The sequence below is a fragment of the Microcebus murinus genome, chromosome 16, assembly GCF_040939455.1.
Source record: "Microcebus murinus isolate Inina chromosome 16, M.murinus_Inina_mat1.0, whole genome shotgun sequence".
NCBI classification, from domain to species: domain Eukaryota; kingdom Metazoa; phylum Chordata; class Mammalia; order Primates; family Cheirogaleidae; genus Microcebus; species Microcebus murinus.
In genome coordinates, this window is record NC_134119.1 from 63801942 (window position 1) to 63822763 (window position 20822).

General features: G+C 40.5%; 1 protein-coding gene across 1 annotated transcript; it reads left to right on the forward strand.

Moving 5' to 3' along the window:
• Positions 1-821: 821 nt before the first annotated feature.
• On the forward strand, positions 822-16281 carry ZNF226 (zinc finger protein 226). Its single transcript, XM_012761284.2, has 5 exons — positions 822-3314; positions 3771-3822; positions 8133-8194; positions 9974-10100; positions 12279-16281. Exons 3-5 carry the CDS (start codon positions 8180-8182, stop codon positions 14459-14461), a joined length of 2325 nt encoding a protein of 774 aa, XP_012616738.2. The 5' UTR covers positions 822-3314; positions 3771-3822; positions 8133-8179; the 3' UTR covers positions 14462-16281.
• The last annotated feature ends 4541 nt before the right edge of the window (positions 16282-20822 follow it).

Consider the following 20822-nt stretch of genomic DNA (forward strand, 5'->3'; position numbering starts at 1 on the left):
ATCCTTTAGTGATTTTCTCTATCAATTAGCATTTTGTAGTATTTTTCTATTTTATAATTCCATAAGTTAAGTTTTAATTTCTTATTTGAACAGTATCAAAGCAGTAAATTATGGACAGTAGAATTTGGAAAAATACTAAATGATAACCCCTTAGAGTTAAAGCCTCTCTCTCTCTATATATATATATATATATATATTTTTTTTTTTTTTTGAGACAGTCTTGCGTTGTTGCCTAGGCTACAGTGAGTACCGTGGCGTCAGCCTAGCTCACAGCAACCTCAAATTCCTGGGCCCAAGTGATCCTCCTGCCTCAGCCTCCCCAGTAGCTGGGACTACAGGCATGTGCCACCATGCCTGGCTAATTTTTTCCATATATATTAGTTGGCCAATTAATTTCTTTCTATTTATAGTAGAAACGGGGTCTTGCTCTTGCTCAGACTGGTTTCGAACTCCTGACCTTGAGCAATCCGCCTGCCTCGGCCTCCCAGAGTGCTAGGATTACAGGTGTGAGCCACCTCGCCCGGCCAAGCCTCAATATTATATGATTGTTTTATGTGGTTATATGGCACATGAGAACAAAATTAAGTAATGGACTATGGCTGGGCCCAGTGGCTCGCGCCTGTAATCCTAGCACTCTGGGAGGCTGAGGCGGGCAGATTGCTTGAGGTCAGGAGTTCGAAACCAGCCTGAGCAAGAGTGAGACCCCGTCTCTACTATAAATAGAAAGAAATTAATTGGCCAACTAATATATAGAGAAAAAATTAGCCGGGCATGGTGGCACATGCCTGTAGTCCAGCTACTCGGGAGGCTGAGACAGAAGGATTGCTTGAGCCCTGGAGTTTGAGGTTGCTGTGAGCTAGGTTAACGCCACGGCACTCACTCTAGCCTGGGCAACAAAGCGAGACTCTGTCACACAAAAAAAGTAATGGACTCTGATAGCAAGTTTCAAAAACAAAAAAATTCTCTGCATGTTTGAATACACAGATAAATTGATGAGTGTGAACAATGGTATTTTTTACAGCGAATGTGTGCTACACTTTTTAAAGCATTAATCTATAACAGGGAGAGCGCAAATCCTGGATATAGAAAGAAAATGGGTAAACATATGTGTGGAGATATTAAAAAGGAAAAAAAAGGTTCCCTAAGGAAAAGGTGTCATAGCATAATAGCAGCAGACCCTTTTTGGATGTGGAACTGGTAAGGACAAAGAGCAGGTTTGGATGTCATTCCATACTCCTTAGACATGATGGTAATATTTTCTGTGTAGTTGATTAAAGGGCTTTACTCAACAAATTATATCTAACTGGGGAGACTTTTTTCACAATTGATTTTCTGGAGTGTACTTTCACAGAATGCTCTGTACACCCCAATTTGCATGATAGAAAGTAAATTGAGCAAAGGGAAAATGTGCATGGGATGAAGTCCAGAGGAAATCAAGCACAAGTTTCCAAGAGTCCTCTCCCTGTGGAATCATTCACAATGTACTAAATTTCTTCCAGCATTGAATTGTAACAACATGTGTGAATTGTCTACCAGGGGAGCTCAACAGAGACTCAGTGCCCTAGGTTTTTAGTTTAGTTTTTTCCTAGGAGCTGGTCAGGTAGGGAACCTCTCCCTAGCCTATACCAAAATTCCAGACTCTCAGAAGGAAAGTAGGTATTCAGTGTAAACCACATTGTACAAATAGCTTATGCACAGTGAGCCACTCTTATCAAGGAATTGTGGAAATCCTACCAAAATCTAAGTTTCCAGATACCAGTCAAGGACTAACCTTGTATCTTTATTTGTGCTGCTGTAACAATACCAGATTGGGTAACTTATAAACAATAGAAACTGATTTCTCACACTCTTGGAAGCTGGAAAGTCCAAGAACAGGGCACTGGCAGGTTGTGTGTAGTGAGGGCTGCTCTCTGCTTCCAAGATGGCACCTAGTTGCTGCATCCTCTTGAGGGGCAGATGCTGCATACTAATGGCGGAAGGGATGGAAGGGGAAGAGGGGCTTAAACTTTAACAAGGGAACGTCATCATTCAAACCATAGCATGTTGCAAGCAGGCCTTTGTAAGGATAGTAGTCTCCAGCCTATGTTAACTGTTTTCTGTACACGTGGCATCAGAAATCCGGTTCTTTCCTTCTTTACTTTCTTTTTAGGTACCACCAGATATGATATTAGGTCATCTTTCCTCAAGGTAATTTGTAACAGAAAACTCAGTAGGTTAAACCAAAATAATTTGTTGACACCCCCTCCCCATAACTGATAAGACTGTAGGTACCTCCTGATAACCGGAGTGTTCAGGTTGGTCACAAGATAGCTGTAGAACCTGGGAACTACCTGGATTTGGGGCAAGGGAGTGTTGTTTGTTTTTACTTCTATGGTGAGGCTTTCTAGAGTTTACCAAGAAGATTCTGTGATAGGCAATGGACTTACATCCCCTTGACCATGTCTGTCTTCGTCCATTCAGGCTGCTATAACAAAATACCATAAATGAGTAGCTTATGAACAGGAATTTATTTCTCACAGTTCTGGAGGCTAGGAAACCCAAGATCAAGGCGCCAATAGCTTAATTGTCTAGCGAGGCCCCCTCTCTGGTTCCAGGATGGGTCTCCTGGCTGTGTTCACACATAGCTGACTCCCTGAGGCCACTTTTGTAAGAGCACTAATCCTATTCATGAGGGTTCTGCCCTCCTGATCTAACTACATCGCAAAAGCTCCACTTCCCAATGCCATCACCTCCGGAGTTAGGATTTCAACACGAATTTTGGTGGGGGAGGGGCGAGAGCCCAAACATCCAGACTGTGGCACTGTCCAAAGAGAAGTGGGGTTCTGAGAAGTGAAAACAGGAGCTCAAGGGAGTTGACAGCTTCTGCATCAGGGGTCTCCGACATTAAGGAAGTGTAGTCCCGGAGGGCTGTACTGTTGCCAGTTTTCCTCCTTCCCCCTTGTCCCCCAGCATTTTTGACGTGTAGCCCAGAGAGCCATGTAGTCTCACATACTTAAGCTACAGTAAGGCCAAATTGTAAATATTTTTCCCTGCGGAATTCTGGGAAATGTAGTTCCAAACGCTCCCTGTAGTCGTCGGCACTTCCCACGCTAGGAAGGCAGTGCTGGGGAATTCTGGGAAGTGTAGTCCCTGAGCTCCTGGTAGTCGCAGGTACTTCCGCCCCAGGAAGACGACGTAGCAGCCATCTTTGCCTTGGTTTTAGTGATTCAGATCTGCTGCATAGGAACCTTCCGAACTTTCCTGAAATGTGCTTGAGGCCAACAGCTACCGGACTTTCGTATGGAGAGAAAAAGGAGGAACAGCTAAATGCGGAGGTTTGAGGCGCGAGGGTGTTGTTTTGTGTTTCCCTGGGCAGGACTTCTTTGCGTTGGGGTCTTACCAGGTTGGGCCAGCCCGGGTCGTGCTTCGCCGGGTTTGAGAGTGTCCGGAGCTGTCCGCTCCCCTATCCGACTCCCCCATCTACAAGCCAGGCCTACCACTTCATACGGTATCTAATTGGGCTAGTTAGTTAACCCCTCTATGCCTTCGCTTGCTATTCTGTAAAAGGAAACTAAAAGTAATACCTTCCTAGTGTGATGTTTGAAAAAAAACGAGGTAGTACAAAAAGTTTTAAATGAGTTTCTATGAACCCATGAATATGGTTTGTCCCTAACTCCTGATGTTTTTAGGAAGCAGAGGGTTGCCTCTAGCTGGTACTCGGGAATGCACTGTGATTTATCTGGGATGGAGACACAGTCCTGATATTTCACAACCTTCTTTTCTTTCCCCAGTCCTGACTTCTCAAAAAAACACCGTTTGGAGGAGGAGGCAGCAGAGGCCCCTGTGAGTAAGACACGTCATTTTTCCTCTACAAAGATATTTACATAAATCAGAAAATATGTGGGCCATGTATTGGAGCATGGGAAGTGATCATGTTGACGAACCCACAAGGGGGGGTTCAATGTTGCTCCCCACACAGCCAGCCAATTCTGAGACAATGATTGTCGAGGAAGAAAAGGATTTATTTCAGGAGACCCCTCTGCTGGGTGGGGGAGGTATGAACTGCCTCAGATTCCTTCCCCCCAACCCCAATCAACAGGATCAGGGGGTTTTTCTGGAGGCAAAATGAATAATGCATGAGGAGAGTGAGCATCATTATGTGTTTGGGGTGGAGTGCAGGGCATGCGAGCGCATAGTACATATGTCCCATGATCAAAAATGGTAGATAAGTCTGTCTCCAGAGTGGAGATTTTAGTATTATAATGGGCAAGGGGTTAATATTGGTCATTCTTTTAGCCTGTGCACAGGCTCAGTTGGTCGTCAGGGACGATCTGTAGTAGAGTATCACTTATCTTGTGTTCTTGTGATGAACAGGTGGTGTGAGGCTTTGTAATTATTTCATGGCTGCAAGGAGGTTCCACCATTTCTGGGAAAGAAACTCGAAAGAGAATGCATCAGTGCAGTAGAAAGTTGCAAAGTTCTGGTCAGCAAATACTACCAAGAGCTTTCTGTTTTCTGCGTATTTTGACACTATAGCTGCTAAGCTGCCAGGTGTGAGATAAAACTCACTGTCAAGGTGGCTTAGAGCAGCCAGCCCTAACCACAATGTGAACACTGAAAACTTATTTGAAATATGAGGGAACTAAAAACGCTATTGAGAAAACATTTTCTTGCTTATGGAGCTGTTTACAATTGCAATGAAACGATAGTTGCTAAGTCCCATTCTAAGGACACCTTTCCACCACATCGTGGCTCTCTGAAGTAGTATTGCTATCTTTCCTTCTCTAAAGGTGAGGAGACTAAGGCACACGTGTTTGCCTATATAGTCAGTCATCCAGGAGGCAGAGCAAGCGTTGGAGCCTAGGCAGTCTGAGTCTGGATCTGAGTTCATGATCTCTTTGGTGTAGTCTCCCTGAGCCATAGGAAACTGGCTAGTATCATGTGAAACTAGGATGGGATTTTATTGCAGAGAATTTGAGAGCCAGGTTTGGTCTGTTCTCTGAGTTTTTAAAAGTAATTTTCTCAACTATTTCATTTTTAAAGTTTCTAGTAACATGTAATCATGGAAAATTTAGAAGACACAGAAATATATTTTTAAAAAACTTAAATTAGCCAGAGCCTTTGCATGTAAAGATAACAATTATTAACCTTTTAGTGCCATTTTGTCAGGTTGTTCTTGTGTATATTTCTGTTCCGTTGGGGCTATTTGGGACTGATAGTGCACTGTAGTCCTATTCAAACTGTGATCCACAAACCAGCAGCATTGGCATCACCTGAGAAGAAATGCCCAGATCTTTTTATTTAGAATTTTTACAAATGGGACCCAGGAATCTGCATTTCAGCAAGATCCCAGGGTGATTTCCATGCACATTTACAGTTTGAGAAGCTCAGGAAAGAGTCTTATTTGGAAACTCAGGCCTAGAAAACTGACCCTGCCAGATATCACTGATAAAACTGAGCTGGCCATATTAGACGTATTAGAACTTCACTCAATCCAATGATTTTTCCTTCCCACTAAATATTGTTAATTGTCAAGTTTGTATGCAAAATCATGACATGAGCAGAAGGCAGGTAGCAAGTCTTACCAAAATGGAGAAACTTAGAAGTCCTGAAAATATATGTCTCCCAGGCTTTAGATAGTGGATTCATTGCCTCTTTTGTATTGGAGCACTTCTACCAAAAGCGGGAATATCAACTACTAGTTACTATTAGTTGATGTTAGATGTTATTGCCAGAAATGTTATCATTATTTATCGCCATTACAATTTTTTTTATTACCGTTGTTATTACTATGACTATTTCCTGATTTCTTAATTTTATATAATTTCCAACTGACAGAAAAGTTGCAAAAAATAGTATAAGGAAATTCATATGCTCTTAACCTAGCTTCACCAATTGTTTACATTTTGCTTATTTGCTCTGTTGATGACCATAGCCAAATACCACCAGGAACATACCTATAACCAAGAACAGTTAAGTTTATTTTAACTTGCTGCAGCAAAGAAGCCCACATACCACGGGGAATCATCATGCATGGGGTGTCTTGGTAAGAGGCTGATTATAAAGTTTTGGCTTGTAGTAGCTGAGTTGAGGAGCGTTTTGGGCAGTATGATTGGATACTGTCATTATTGAGTAATTTGATAACTGAATATTGTAGTAATTTTTACATAGGAGGTGGGGAAACAAAGTGAGACTGTAGTTGTCACTTGTAATGAGGTAGTCACTCATGTTAGCTGGGAGAGGCAGTCATTTGGTTATTTTTGTTATTATAGAATGTGTTTGTCTGTCTCTTACAGACCATCTTGTTCACCATGATCATTGAGTGGCCCTGTGTGATTCTTGTTGATAAATTGAAAGTACTAAGTTCTGGCTGTTGCTGCTATTAGCTGTCAGAGCTAATTTTTTTCTTCTTCTTCTTTCATAAGTTATCATACTTATATTTTGGTTTTGGCTTTTTGCTGAAGCATTTGAGAGCAAGCTAGAGATAGTGATCAAAATGAAATTAATTACATTGATAACACACTGTTATCTATAGTTCACATATAAATTTGTTCAGTTTTCCCAATAAAATCTTTGAGAACAAATGCACCTCCACTCCCCCTAAGGCCCAGTCTGATTGTATGCATTGTACTTAGTTTTCGTTTCATTAGTCCACTTGAGTCTAGAATAACTGCTTAGATTTTATTTTTCTTTTTTGCTCTTGATATTTTTATAGAGTATTGGCAAATTATTTTGTAAAATGTCCCTGTTTTTTTATTTAATATTTGTTTATGATTAAATTCAGACAATGAGTTGTCAGCAAAGATCCCACAAAAGTGGCCAGTCATCTTTCTCAGTGCATCATAGGAGGATTCATGTTGGTTTGCGAGTTTCTCCCACTGGTGGTCTTAACTTTGTTCCTTTGGATAAGGGTCTGCCAGGTTATCTTTTTCCTTTTGCAGTTAATACTTTAAGATTATGTAGCTATCTTATTCTTCACCAAACTTAATAATTTTTAGCATCCCTTGATGATTTTCTAGTTGTCTTTTATTATTTATTAGTTTATGGGATAGGCTATATGAGGAGGTTTCTTTTTTTTTTTGAGACAGAGTATCACTTTGTTGCCCAGGCTAGAGTGAGTGTGGTGGCGTCAGCCTAACTCCCAGCAACCTCAAACTCCTGGACTCAAGCAGTCCTCCTGCCTCAGCCTCCCAAGTAGCTGGGGCCTGGCTAATTTTTTCTATATATTTTTAGTTGGCCAATAAATTTCTTTCTATTTATAGTAGAGACAGGGTCTTGCTCTTGCTCAGGCTGGTTTTGAACTCCTGACCCCTCCCAGAGTGCTAGAATTACAGGTGTGAGCCACCGCGCCCGGCCAAAAGGAAGTTTCTCTTCTCACCCATTTATGTATTATACATTCCTTTATTTATAACATTATGGACTCAGGTTCCTGTCTTTCTTATTCAAATTAGGTATAGATTGTCAAACTTTTTTTTTTTAATTGCAGCATCTTAGGTTTTATTAGTTCATCGCTGAGGGAGCAACTTACAGAAAGACAACGAGATTTTTCAGAAATATAAGATACTTTCACATGAACAGAGCAACAACCTATGAACTTAGGCATCTTAAAATATTCTAATGGTAGAAATTGGTTTTTTAAGGATAATTTCAAACTATCGACTATCCTCTACTTACTGCAATTGCAAAGACACATGAAATCTGACAATGTTAAGAGCTTTCTACCTTGAAATAATCCCATAAGGTTGGTACTGTTTTTCTCTCCCACTTGCAGATGACAGAAGTGAGGCAAAGAGATGTTAATTTCCCCAAGGTTGTTCTGCTAGTGATTAACTGTACCAGGATTTTAACCTATGTGTATCAATTTCAGAGCCTACTCTTAGACATTGTCTCAATTTATACCATACCCAGAATAAGAATTAACAGCTGTGGCCTGGAAGTACAGGCACACCAATGATGGGGCCCATTGTGTGACTGGGCACATTGTATGCTAAAGGGTAAAGATGGATATCTGAGCTCCATGTCATGTTCTACTCAAAAGCCACATATCTGCAGCCATCCTGAGGAACAAGTACGTTTTCTACTTCACTGGGAGCAACCACAGGAATTAGTGACATAATTGCCCAGTTTCCATTGACTTCTCTCTTTTTTTCTAGTTCTGCCTCCTTAGGACTCTGTGCTTCCCCAGAAGGAAGAATTAAAAATGAGTAAGTTCAAGGTGAGTAGAGCTTCCTTTTCTCACTATTAAAAATGCTATTTTTGTACACAGAGATGGGACACATGTGTTTCTCATTGAAAAAAGGAGAGTCAAGGTATTTGAGGACCTGTTGTGTGTGCCAGGTACTTATTTTGGGTCATTTAAATTTAACTGGTTTGGGTTTTAATTTTTTTATTTCATCATTTTTTATTTTATAAATAAAAGTAGAAAAACTAATAGAAATAAGAAACATCTTCTACTTTACTACTTCCCCACTTAACAAATTGACTGCTTTTATATTTCTGTAATCTCTTCATCATATGTATTTAAGTTACATATTTGCATTTATAGGACAGATACAATTTAAAAATTTTTATTTAATATTATATAACATTCATTGTTAATTGTTATGTCATATTCACATCAAATATGTACCCAATTTTTAAATTATTTTCTCTACATAAATAGTTTAGGATTTTTACTGTTTTAGAAACTATAGGCTGGGCACGGTGGCTCACGCCTGTAATCCTAGCACTCTGGGAGGCCAAGGCAGGTGGATTGCTCAAGTTCCAGAGTTCGAAACCAGCCTGAGCAAGAGCGAGACCCTGTCTCTACTAAAACTAGAAAGAAATTAATTGGCCAACTAAAAATATATAGAGAAAATTAGCCAGGCATAGTGGCACATCCCTGTAGTCCCAGCTACTCGGGAGGCTGAGGCAGAGGGATTGCTTGAGCCTGGGAGTTTGAGGTTGCTGTGAGCTAGGCTGACACCATGGCACTCTAGCCCAGGCAACATGGTGAAAAAAGTCAATTTTTGAAAAATGCTGCTGTTTAGCATATTAGGTATTCAGAATTGAAAAGGTATGTTTTGTATGTAGTACTTAGGACGTTTTTGATAGAATATTCAAATATGGCACAAAGCATCAGGATTTAACAGTTGCTTCACTCAGAAAAAATATTGTTAGACTTTTTTCTCATGGTAAGAGCTAGATTCCGTCTTACCCATGCCTCAGTCATACCCTGTGTATATTTTATTTACTGGTCTATCTTTTTTCCTTTGAGTTTTTTTTTTTTCTTTCTTTCTTTTCTTTTAATTCAAAGTAATATGTGACCTTAGTTTAAAAAAGTCTGGTGGTATTAGAGGACTTGCCAGGCACTTGTGCTCTGTCCCTGTGTTTACACTTCGGCAACTGTATGAAGAGATGCTTGATTTTATCTTCACTTTAAACATGAAAAAGCATTGTCAAAAACAAGGAATCTGGTCAAGTTCACATGGGAAACCAAGGATCTAGAGTCAACGTATTATATTCAAGGCAAAGACCACGACAGGAGAAGAGAGACACAGAGTCTTTCATTCATAGAACTGACATGCCCTTTTGGTTTATTTCCATGTATAACACTACTCCTCACCTGGCTCCCACTTCCTGTGGAAGGCAGGTGCTATCAAACATTGTTGGGGCTAAATTCGTAAACATTTCTGGGGAAATTGGCAGTGTTAATTAAAAAGTAAAACCTTTTTAGTTCAGGATGCAACAGTTAGAGTTCTAGGGAGTTTACTTACAACAGTACTCACTGAGAGCACCAGGTAGATATACAAAGCTTTCTTTTTCATAGCAGCACTTTTGGTAAAACTGAGGAAAATCAGTATGGCAATGGCAAAAGAGAAGGAGAAGGGCTGGGAAATCTACTACAAATGCCTCAGCATCCAGAGCAGCTTCCCACCCATCCTTCCCACTTTGTGTTGACCCCTGGTCCGGTGGACATTGGTTATAAGATTGAGGTCATGTGTTCTTGTTCTAGGAAGCAGTGACATTTAAGGACGTGGCTGTGGCCTTCACTGAGGAGGAGCTGGGACTGCTGGACTCTGCCCAGAGGAAGCTGTACCGAGATGTGATGGTAGAGAACTTTAGGAACCTGCTCTCAGTGGGTGAGGACAGCCTTCCTCTGTAGTATCTTTGTGACTTTGAGGCTTTAGGCTATGAAGCTCTTAAAACGGTCCCCTGAGTATGGGGACCTGCCTTTCCCGGTTCTTATGGGAAGCAGGCACCCGAGATGTTTCTGGTCTTCAGGTCTTTTTCATTTGTGTTTTATAAAATATCTGTAAATGGACAGAATATTGCTATATGTTGTTTGTTCTTTTTCAGATTTCACTCCTATCTCATTAGCAAATTATAAAACCAATTTATTAAATCCCACTAGTAATTTTTTTTTTTTTTTTTTGAAACAGAGTCTCGCTTTATTGCTTAGGCTAGAGCGAGTGCCATGGCGTCAGCCTAGCTCACAGCAACCTCAAACTCCTGGGCTCAAGCAATCCTCCTGCCTCAGCCTCCCAAGTAGCTGGGACTACAGGCATGTGCCACCATAGTCGGCTAATTTTTTCTGCATATTTTTAGTTGGCCAATTAATTTCTTTGTATTTTTTAGTAGAGACAGGGTCTCGCTCTTGTTCAGGCTGGTTTCGAACTCCTGACCTTGAGCAGTCTTCCTGCCTTGGCCTCCCAGAGTTCTAGGATTACAGGCATGAACCACCGTGCCCAGCCTTCTGTTAGTTTTGATATCACAAGAGAGGCCTCCTTTGACTACTCTTATTAAAAACACATTCTCCCTTACTTTTTGTGCCCTACCTTATTTTGTGTATAAGCATTTATCATCACTTCCTATATATTTTTGTTCACTTATTTATAAGTTACGTCTTCTCAGTGGAGTGTAATTTTCAGGAGTGGAGCAATTTTGTCTCCTTAGTGCTGTCTCCTCAGTGCTTAGAATAGTCTTGTAAATAGAGGGCTCTGTAAATATTAGTTGAATAAATGAATTAGTTAATGCATATGGAAATGGGTCTTCTATGGAGATAACTAATAGGTGAACAAATCAGAAGAAATTAGGGATATTGCAAAATATTTTTTGTCTTCCAATAAATTCCTAACCTAATTCTAATTTCACAGGTCATTAATTCTGATTTCTCTGGGTGGTGTTGTGTGCGTGTGTATATGTGTGTATGTGTGTTTACCTGTCTGTACCAGTAGAATCACATCTTAGGGACCTAGAGTATTATAGTTGTAACCAAACTGAATAACATGCTTTCCCTATGACTTCCTTTGAACAGTTGTAGCAGAGCCCATTCATTTGGGGAGGAATTATTTTTGTAAGAATTCAAGTGTTTTTATTGCCTTTGATTTTTTTCTTCAGAATTAACCCCCTTGATGTAACCTTGCCTCAGGTACACCTTTTCAACTTCTCAGCAAAACTGTATGTTCCAGGCCAGGTATGGTGGCACACGCCTGTAATCATAACACTCTGGGAAGCCAAGGTGAGCGGATCATTTCAGCTCTGGAGTTCAAGACCAGCCTGAGCAAGAGCAAGACCTCATCTCTACTAAAAATAGAAAGAAATTAATTGGCCAACTAAAAATATATATGTAGAAAAAATTAGCTGGGCATGGTGGCGCATGCCTGTAGTCCCAGCTACTCGGGAGGCTGAGGCAGGAGGATCCCTTGAGCCCAGGAGTTTGAGGTTGCTGTAAACTAGTCTGACGCCACGGCACTTTAGCCCAGGCAACATAGTGAGACTGTGTCTCAAAAAAACAAAAAATACCCTGTACTTTCCAGTTCTTTTCATATTTCAGATACCTTACTTGTAAAAGCTCATTTGCTTCTATGACTTGGCTCAAACTTAAACTTGAATTTGGAGTTATAGAGAATCTTGGAAATCAAACTGGAATTCATCTATATATACATTTTTTGAGTACTTACTAACTGTTAGGCACTATTCTGGGCTGTAGTTGTAAAACTATGAGCACTACAACATATTCTCCTTATTGATAGTGCATTATGGTAGGAAAGATATGTAATTTTTAAAAAATGATTTAGATAGTATATCAATAGTTGTGTTTTTGAATGGATTTCATATTAGTGCTTAATAGTTAGGAGCTTAGTGGACCACTTCTTGGTTTCTGTCAGTATGTAAACCAGAAAATTTTGTATGTTGTGGAAAAGATAAGCTGCACCATCCTGAGGTTCATTAAAGTCTCACACTGTGTCCTAAATAGTTCTTGGATCTTTGAACAAAAAACTCACCTGTCTATATCTCTGAATTCTTTGTCCTTACAGAAGAGAACAGTCAAAGTGAGTTAAGGAGTATTCAAGGTGGAGGAACAAATGAAGAGCTTTCCTGTTGGAAAATCTGGCAACAAATTGCAGACGACTTAACCAGGTGTCAAGACCCCATGATAAATAATTTTCAGTTTCACAAACAAGGTGATTTCCCCTTCCAGGTAGGGGTAGGACTGTCTATTCAAATATCTGAATATGACAACTATATAGTAAATCATAAAGCAGATGGTCCCAGTGATACTGGAAATTCAGAGATTCTGACTTTGAGAAGCCAGGATTCTTTGAGGAAAACTTTCCTGACTAAGTCACAGAATTATCAGAATAGCTATCAGCAAATACCCATGAAAAATAAATTATGTCAGTGTAAACAGGATGTTGACCCCATCAGTTGGATTTCACGTCAACACGATGATTATAGAGCACGCAAAAGTGAAAAATTTCATAGATCTGATGATTATGGAAAAGACAACATGAAGATTTTGACATTTGATCAGAATAACCTGATTCATACAGGACAGGAACCTTACCAGTGTAACAAGTGTAAAAAAACCTTCAGTGATCTTTCCAGCTTTGATCTTCAACAGCAATTACAATCAGGACAGAAGTCTCTTACATGTGTCAACTGTGGAAAAGGCTGTCATTATAGCTCAGTTCATCCTATTCGGAAAGTTCATGTGGGAGAAAAACTTAAGTGTGATGAGGGTGATAGGGAATTCAATCAGGACTCACATCTACAAAACCATCAGAAAGTCCATATGATAGAGAAACCATACAAATGTAATCAATGTGGGAAAGGTTTCAGTCGTAGATCAGCACTTAATGTTCATTGTAAGGTCCACACGGGAGAGAAACCTTATAATTGTGAGGAGTGTGGGAGGGCCTTCAGTCAGGCCTCTCATCTTCAGGACCATAAGAGACTCCACACTGGGGAGAAACCATTCAAATGTGATGCATGTGGTAAGAGCTTCAGTCGGAATTCACATCTTCAATCCCATCAGAGAGTTCATACGGGAGAGAAGCCATACAAATGTGAGGAGTGTGGGAAGGGCTTCATTTGTAGTTCCAATCTTTATATTCATCAGAGGGTCCACACAGGAGAAAAACCATATAAATGTGAGGAATGTGGTAAAGGCTTTAGTCGGCCTTCAAGTCTTCAGGCCCATCAGGGAGTCCATACTGGAGAGAAATCATATATATGTACCGTGTGTGGAAAAGGCTTTACTCTGAGTTCAAATCTTCAAGCCCATCAGAGAGTGCACACTGGAGAGAAACCATACAAATGTGAGGAGTGTGGGAAGAGCTTCAGGAGGAACTCCCATTATCAAGTTCATCTAGTAGTCCACACAGGAGAGAAACCCTATAAATGTGAGGTGTGTGGGAAGGGCTTCAGTCAAAGTTCATATCTTCAAATCCATCAGAAGGCCCACAGTATAGAGAAACCTTACAAGTGTGAGGAGTGTGGGCAAGGCTTCAATCAGAATTCACGACTTCAGATCCACCAGCTGATCCATACCGGTGAGAAACCATACAAATGTGAAGACTGTGGGAAGGGGTTCAGTCGTAGAGCAGATCTTAAAATTCATTGTAGAATCCACACAGGAGAGAAACCATATAATTGTGAGGAGTGTGGGAAGGTCTTCAGGCAGGCATCAAATCTTCTGGCCCATCAGAGAGTCCATAGTGGAGAAAAACCATTCAAATGTGAAGAATGTGGGAAGAGCTTTGGTCGGAGTGCACACCTTCAAGCCCATCAAAAAGTCCACACTGGAGAAAAGCCATACAAATGTGAGGAGTGTGGGAAGGGCTTCAAGTGGAGCCTGAATCTTGATATGCATCAGAGGGTGCACACAGGGGAGAAGCCATATAAGTGTGGGGAGTGTGGTAAGTACTTCAGTCAGGCCTCAAGTCTTCAGCTTCATCAGAGTGTCCACACTGGAGAGAAACCATACAAATGTGATGTGTGTGTTAAAGTCTTCAGTCGGTCTTCACAACTACAGTCTCATCAGAGGGTTCACACAGGGGAGAAACCTTACAAATGTGAGATATGTGGTAAGAGCTTCAGTTGGCGATCAAATCTTACAATTCATCACAAGATCCATGTTGGTGATAAATCCTATAAAAGTAATAGAGGTGGTAAGAATGTCAGGGAATCCACACAGGAAAAAAATTCTATAAAATGATTTTTTTGAAGGCTCAAGTGTCATGTGAATTTTTCTAATGAAATCTTAAAAGAAGAAAAAATAATTCGTTTCAAATAAGTGTTTCAGCCATAATTCCTCATGTCCCAGTGGTCCAGTGACCACACAACAGAGAACCCTTATAATTGGTACACTAAAGGCTTCAGTCACAACCTTCACCTTTTACTACTTAGAGGTGTTAGGCTGAGAGTTTTATCAAGTCTTTTACAAAAGTATCATTATGGACATGCCACAATTAGTGTCCACTATAATGGTAACTTCATAAGGGCAGAAACTTTGTTCACTATTGAATCTATATAATCTTAACATTGCCAAGTACTTGATAGGTGCTCAATATTTGTTATATTAATAAATGGGAAAAATATTTAATATTTGAAAATTGTGTTGAGATCACCTCCAGAATATAAGCTTGCATTCCAAACAGGAAACCTGAAAGTAGCCTTAATAAAATTAATTCAGGGAGACAGTTGTAATGTAGAAAACCACTCAATATTGTAATATACAATACTAATTTGGCACAGTCCTGTTATGATTAGCTCTTGTTCTCCCCTAGCCTCTCTAATCAAGTTGGATCCTGTCTGTCTGGACTTTTTCTAATGTTCTATTTGTTTTATATAGATTTAGTTATCTTTTATGACAGTATAGACTGAAAAGTCAGTTTTGTTAATCTTGCAGTAATAGGACACTATGTAATACTGTGTTTTCCCAAAAATAAGACAGGGTCTCATATTTATTTTTCCTCAAAAAGTTACCCTAGGGCTTATTTTCAGGGGATGTGTTATTTTCCCCTCAAAGCCTCAGCTTGCAACACACCCAGGATGGCCGGGACCTGACGGGGAGCTGACCTTGTTGGTGAGGCTGCCCACACTTTTCTGGTCACCTCTGGGATAGTAGTTGTCATGATGGCAGATTAGAAGGGCTGCTTGTCTTTACCACTCTGCAATGAAATGCATGGGTTGTGCAGATATGCTGCGTAGCCATGCCCATCACTAGGTCTTATTTTCGGGGCTAGGGCTTATTTTATGGATAGGTCTTATTTTCGGGGAAACACGGTACACCATTGATTATTCATTGTTAAGGCAGGCATTTAAGTGTCAGAAGAGTTAATAATGACAAACATTAGTAAATGTTGAATGTTTTTTTGAGACAGTCTCACTTTGTTGCCCAGGCTAGAGTGAGTGCTGTGGCATCAGCCTAGCTCACAGCAACCTCAATCTCCTGGGCTCAATCCATCCTACTGCCTCAGCCTCCCAAGTAGCTGAGACTACAGGCATGCGCCACCATGCCCAGCTAATTTTTTGTATATATATTTTTTGTTGGTCAATTAATTTCTTTCTATTTTTAGTAGATTTGGGGTCTTGCTCAGGCTGTTTTTGAACTCTTGACCTTGAGCGATCCTCCTGCCTCGGCCTCCTAGAGTGCTAGCATTACAGGCGTGAGCCACCACGCCCGGCCTGTAAATGTTGAATTTATTATTAGTTTCTTATTCTCCACATTTTCATTTAGGCTTTGACATGATTGCCTTCTAAGGGCGTTAGCATTACTTTCATCAAAACTTAGGTAAAGGCCGGGCGCGGTGGCTCACGCCTGTAATCCTAGCTCTCTGGCAGGCCAAGGCGGGCGGATCGTTTGAGTTCAGGAGTTCGAGACCAGCCAGAGCAAAAGCGAGACTCCATCTCTACTATAAATAGAAATTAATTGGCCAACTAATATATATAGAAAAAATTAGCCGGGCATGGTGGCACGTGCCTGTAGTCCCAGCTACTCGGGAGGCTGAGGCAGGAGGATTGCTTGAGCCCAGGAGTTTGAGGTTGCTGTGAGCGAGGCTGACGCTACGGCACTCACTGTAGTCTGGGCAACAAAGTGAGACTCTGTCTCAAAAAAAAACTTAAGTAAAGGCTTTTTGTGGTAGATAACTTTTGTCAAGTTCTCTGCCCCATATTCTCCTTCCCCCATTCTGAGAAAGGACAAAAATAGCTAGAATTTGATAAATTTTATCAAACACATTGATAATTGGGGCATGACTGATATTTTTTAGCAGTGGGAGTGAAGAATACTTTTGGAAGAGGAGTTAGTGTGTATCAGTATATAATGTTCATCCCTTTGCTCTGTAAATCATAGAATAGGAACTTTAAACTAGGATATTCAAATAGAAAAAGCTAGTAGGAAACACATCAGTGAAATTGCTGAATTTTGTTAGAAGTGGAAATAATTTTTTTTTTTTTTTTTTGAGACAGAGTCTCACTTTGTTGCCCAGTATAGAGTACTGTGGAGTCAGCCTAGCTCACAGCAACCTCAAATTTCTGGACTCAAGCAATCCTCCTGCCTCAGCCTCCCGAGTAGCTGGGACTACAGGCATGCGCCACTGTGCCCGGCTAAATTTTTCTGTATCTATTAGTTGGCCAATTAATTTCTTTGTGTTTATAGTAGAGACGAGGTCTTGCTCTTTCTCAGGGTGGTTTAAACTCCTGACCTTGAGCGATCTGCCCACCTTGGCCTGCCAGAGTGCTAGGATTACAGGCGTGAGCCACCGCGCCTGGCCAATTTTTTATATACTCATTCAGTAACACAAATTCATGAAAATGATGGCTAAATTTAGAAGAAGATTAGTGTAGGAACATCATATACCTTAGTCAAACTCTTATGTGCCCCTATGAATGAATAGTGCATCTGATCATATGTGACAGGCTGTTCACCCTTGCATCAGCAAGGACAATCTGCAGGGTTTTTTTTTTTTTCATATTTCTATATTTTTTAATTTTCATTGAGCACCAATTTTAGTAAAATACTGTTATTTTTCAAAGCAGATAGTAAAGTTACATAAAATATAATTTGAAAAATTACTGAGAACATTAATCCCTTATAGTTAGGAATTATCTGTCCTTATATGGCACAGAAGGCCAAAATTAAGGGATGGAAGTCTGGAAATCATTTATAAAAACTATGAATCAAAGATGCAGATACAGTGGTGTGAATATATATTTACAGCTGATGCATTTGAAGCTTCATAGGCACAAATAGAGCCTAAAAGATTTTAGTATAATTTCAATAGTAGGAATTAATGCATCCTTATTCCTGTCAGATTCCTTACTGACTGAATGGGTAGCCCAGAGCACTGCATGTTCTTTCCATCTTGATCTGATTGGGGAAATGCCTGAGTCTTTCCAGGCACTGTTTGGCAAAGAATCTTGAACTGTGGTAAAAAGGAATGATGAAAAAAATTTATTACAAAGGAATAGGGTGAGGGCAAACCTTAAAGATAGAGAGTGAAAATAGCCTTTGAAGGTAAAATTTAAAAAGATTCCCTGAGGAAAAGATATGCATAGAGAGGGAACAGCATGATGCCAGCAGAGATTAATGATCGGAGCAAGCAGTTAAGCAGGATTGAATACCTACCCTTTCTTTCTTTTTAGACATTTCAGTGATGGTTAAATGGCTTTACTCAGTTGGTTAATGTGAGAAACAGGTTCCTGCAATTTCCTGTGGCTTCCTGGACCACATCTTCACATGCTAAGTATGTAAAGTCCATGCTACCTCAAATTGCATTAGAAATCTGGGTTTCTGATGTTTAGTTTGCTCTTGTAGATACCAGGATAGCCCCCTAACTCTCAAGATAATTTGTTTAGTGGGTTAAGCCAAGAGTTGGCAAACTCTCCCCTGTGAGCCAAACCTGGCTCACTGCCTTGAAAGCTTTATTGGAATACAGTAACGCCCCTTTTATGTATTGTCATCTATGGCTACTTTCTCACTACAATGACACAGTTTAGTACTTGTGAAACAAACACTGTGGTCCACAAAATCTAAAATACTTTCTGGCACTTTACAGAAAAAGTCTGTTGACTCCTATGTTACATGACTTTCACTTAACATTTATCTCTCATAACTGAAAAGACCACAGGTAGAGTAGGACTTAGAGCTGCTTCAGTCTAAGGCAACTAGAATGGTTGCCTTTTGATTCTCTTATCTGCCCTTTTGGTTGTTAGATTGGTCTAAAGATGGCACTAGCAACTGAGGAATGGTTTCTTTTTTTTACAACCAATGGAAGAGATGCTCTTACATTTGTAGTGTTGGGTAGTTCACTGCTGAGTCCCATTGTTCATGGCTCCTATGACCTTGACTCCTATTTACATTCTAAATTAAACTTACTTGTATCCAGTTCCCTTGGCCTATGTTAGCTATTAAGTTTCAACTCCCACTTGCCACTGTGGGCTAGAGTTCTTCATTTTAGGCTTCAGGGAGATTTTCCTATCTTAGCTTTGAGTTTGGCTACATGTTAACATTTTGGGGGACTTGTTATGTATTAACATTTCTTAGTTTTTGAAAAAAGAGGCACCCAAAGTTAAATGCAGTCAGGGGCTGACTGACAACACATTGAATTCAAAGCCTTGTAGAGTCTCTTCTGTCACAGGGCATCAAGGGGAAGGAGTGGAATTCTGAAAAATTGGGATGGGAACATATGGGCAGACTCCAGCAAAGCTGAGGACTACCTCTAAATTTAGCAGAACATCCTTTGCCATTAGAAAGAGCCCTTCCTCCCCTTTCTGAGGTTACTCTCCCCTTGCTTGAGAAACCTGTAATGACCTCCCTCAGATAGTTTTCTTGCAAGGAACTGTAGATCCTCAAGACGTGCCCTCTACTACCTCATTTTTCTAGACTTATAATGAGATCAAGTCCTTGCAGGCAATGGGGGGAGAAGTCATCAAGTACCAGGTATGACCATGAAAAGCTACTATACTAGCCCAAATAAGAATTTTTTTGTAATTTATGTCAGTAGAAACCCGAGAAATATATATGGTTGTGGAGCTTAAGGGTATCGAATCAGATGGAAGTAATATAAAGACGATTAGGCTAGGTTTGTTATTGGTGTACCGAACAGTCGTTCCAGATGCACTGTGGTAGGTTGAGCACCTGGGAATGCCTTCAACAGTTTGCTCAGTTGAGTGACTGAAACCTGAATGCAAAGCTAGCCTGCCTTAAAGTCAAAATGGCAGAACTTTGTGAGTATGTTGTAGAACAGAGTTTCTCAACCATTGCACAAATGACATTTTGGACTGAATAGCTTTGTTGGGGGATGTCCTGTGGGTGATTAGCAGTATAGTATCCCTGGCTCCTAACCACCAGATTCCAGTAACACAGAAATATGTGCACAAACACCAGTCATAACAGGCAAACATGTCTCCAATCACTGCCAAATGTTCCCTGGGGTATGTGGGGGGGGGGCACAAAATTGCCCCAACTCAGAACTGCTGTATATATACATAAACAAGAATGCCAGAGTGCTGGAGTGGATTTATCATGTAAGACCTTCTTACCCAACCCCTGTGTGCTTTGGGAGAGCACAGAGAACACTCTCTTTGCCACGTATTTGAGAAATCCATTGGTGAGAGGAGCATTGGCAATCTTGGAGAGCTCTGTAGGGACTCTTAGACCAGGAATGAGAGGGAAATTATGATATCGAGGTGGGCTTATTGAATTCAATGAGGATCATGAGATCCTGGAGCATGAGGGGTTAAGTGGAGTCACTTCATTGGTGAAGACAAAGTATGTTTATCATAATGAGCAGCAAAGCCAAAGGGATCCTCTGAATAGGTTAATACACAAATATCAGAAGCCTACCAAATTCCTACTTGATTTTAATAAGTGGAAAAGCTCTAGGTCTGGTAAATCAACATGGGAGAGTTGTATACTCTCCGCCAGTTCCATTATGTCGGTTCCCATTCCCAGAGCACCTTCAATGAAGGGCAGGGCAGGTATTTCCCCTAGTGGAAGTACCCTAATATGCTGCCTAAACTGACTTATACTACCATAAATTACCCCAGACACCCCCAAAGTGACTTGCAGCCATATTTAATGGAGTCTGTGCACCAGTTAAATGAAAACAACTAGACTATGGAGGGATGACTGGACACTAGAGCTCAATTGGTACTAAATCCCAGAACCCCAAAATGTCAGTGTGGTCCACCAGTTAGAAGAGTGTTTGGAGGACAAATAATGAGTGTCCTTGCTTAGGTCCATTTGTGGTGGTCCAAATGGATTCCCGAACTCATCCTATGGTCATTTCCTAAGTCCCAGAATGCAGAGTTGAAATAGTTGCATTCAAAAGCTTACAGAATCCTCATTGGTTCCCTGACTCATGGAACAAGGGCTGTTTTGGTAAGAAAGGACATGTGAACACTGTGACTGCCTTGTATGTACCAAAATAGGAAATCCAAAGCAAAACCACATTCTTGGAAGGGTTGCAGAAATTAGTGCCACTAGCGGTATCTGGAAAGTTGCAGGAGTCATGATTTCTATCACATTTTCATTTATTCACTTATTTGAACTGTGCAGAAGATAGGCAAAT

Coding starts and splice junctions, on each gene's coding strand:
- ZNF226 (XM_012761284.2), top strand. Junction 10,101..12,278: donor TAGGAACCTGCTCTCAGTGG/GTGAGGACAGCC, acceptor TTGTCCTTACAG/AAGAGAACAGTCAAAGTGAG.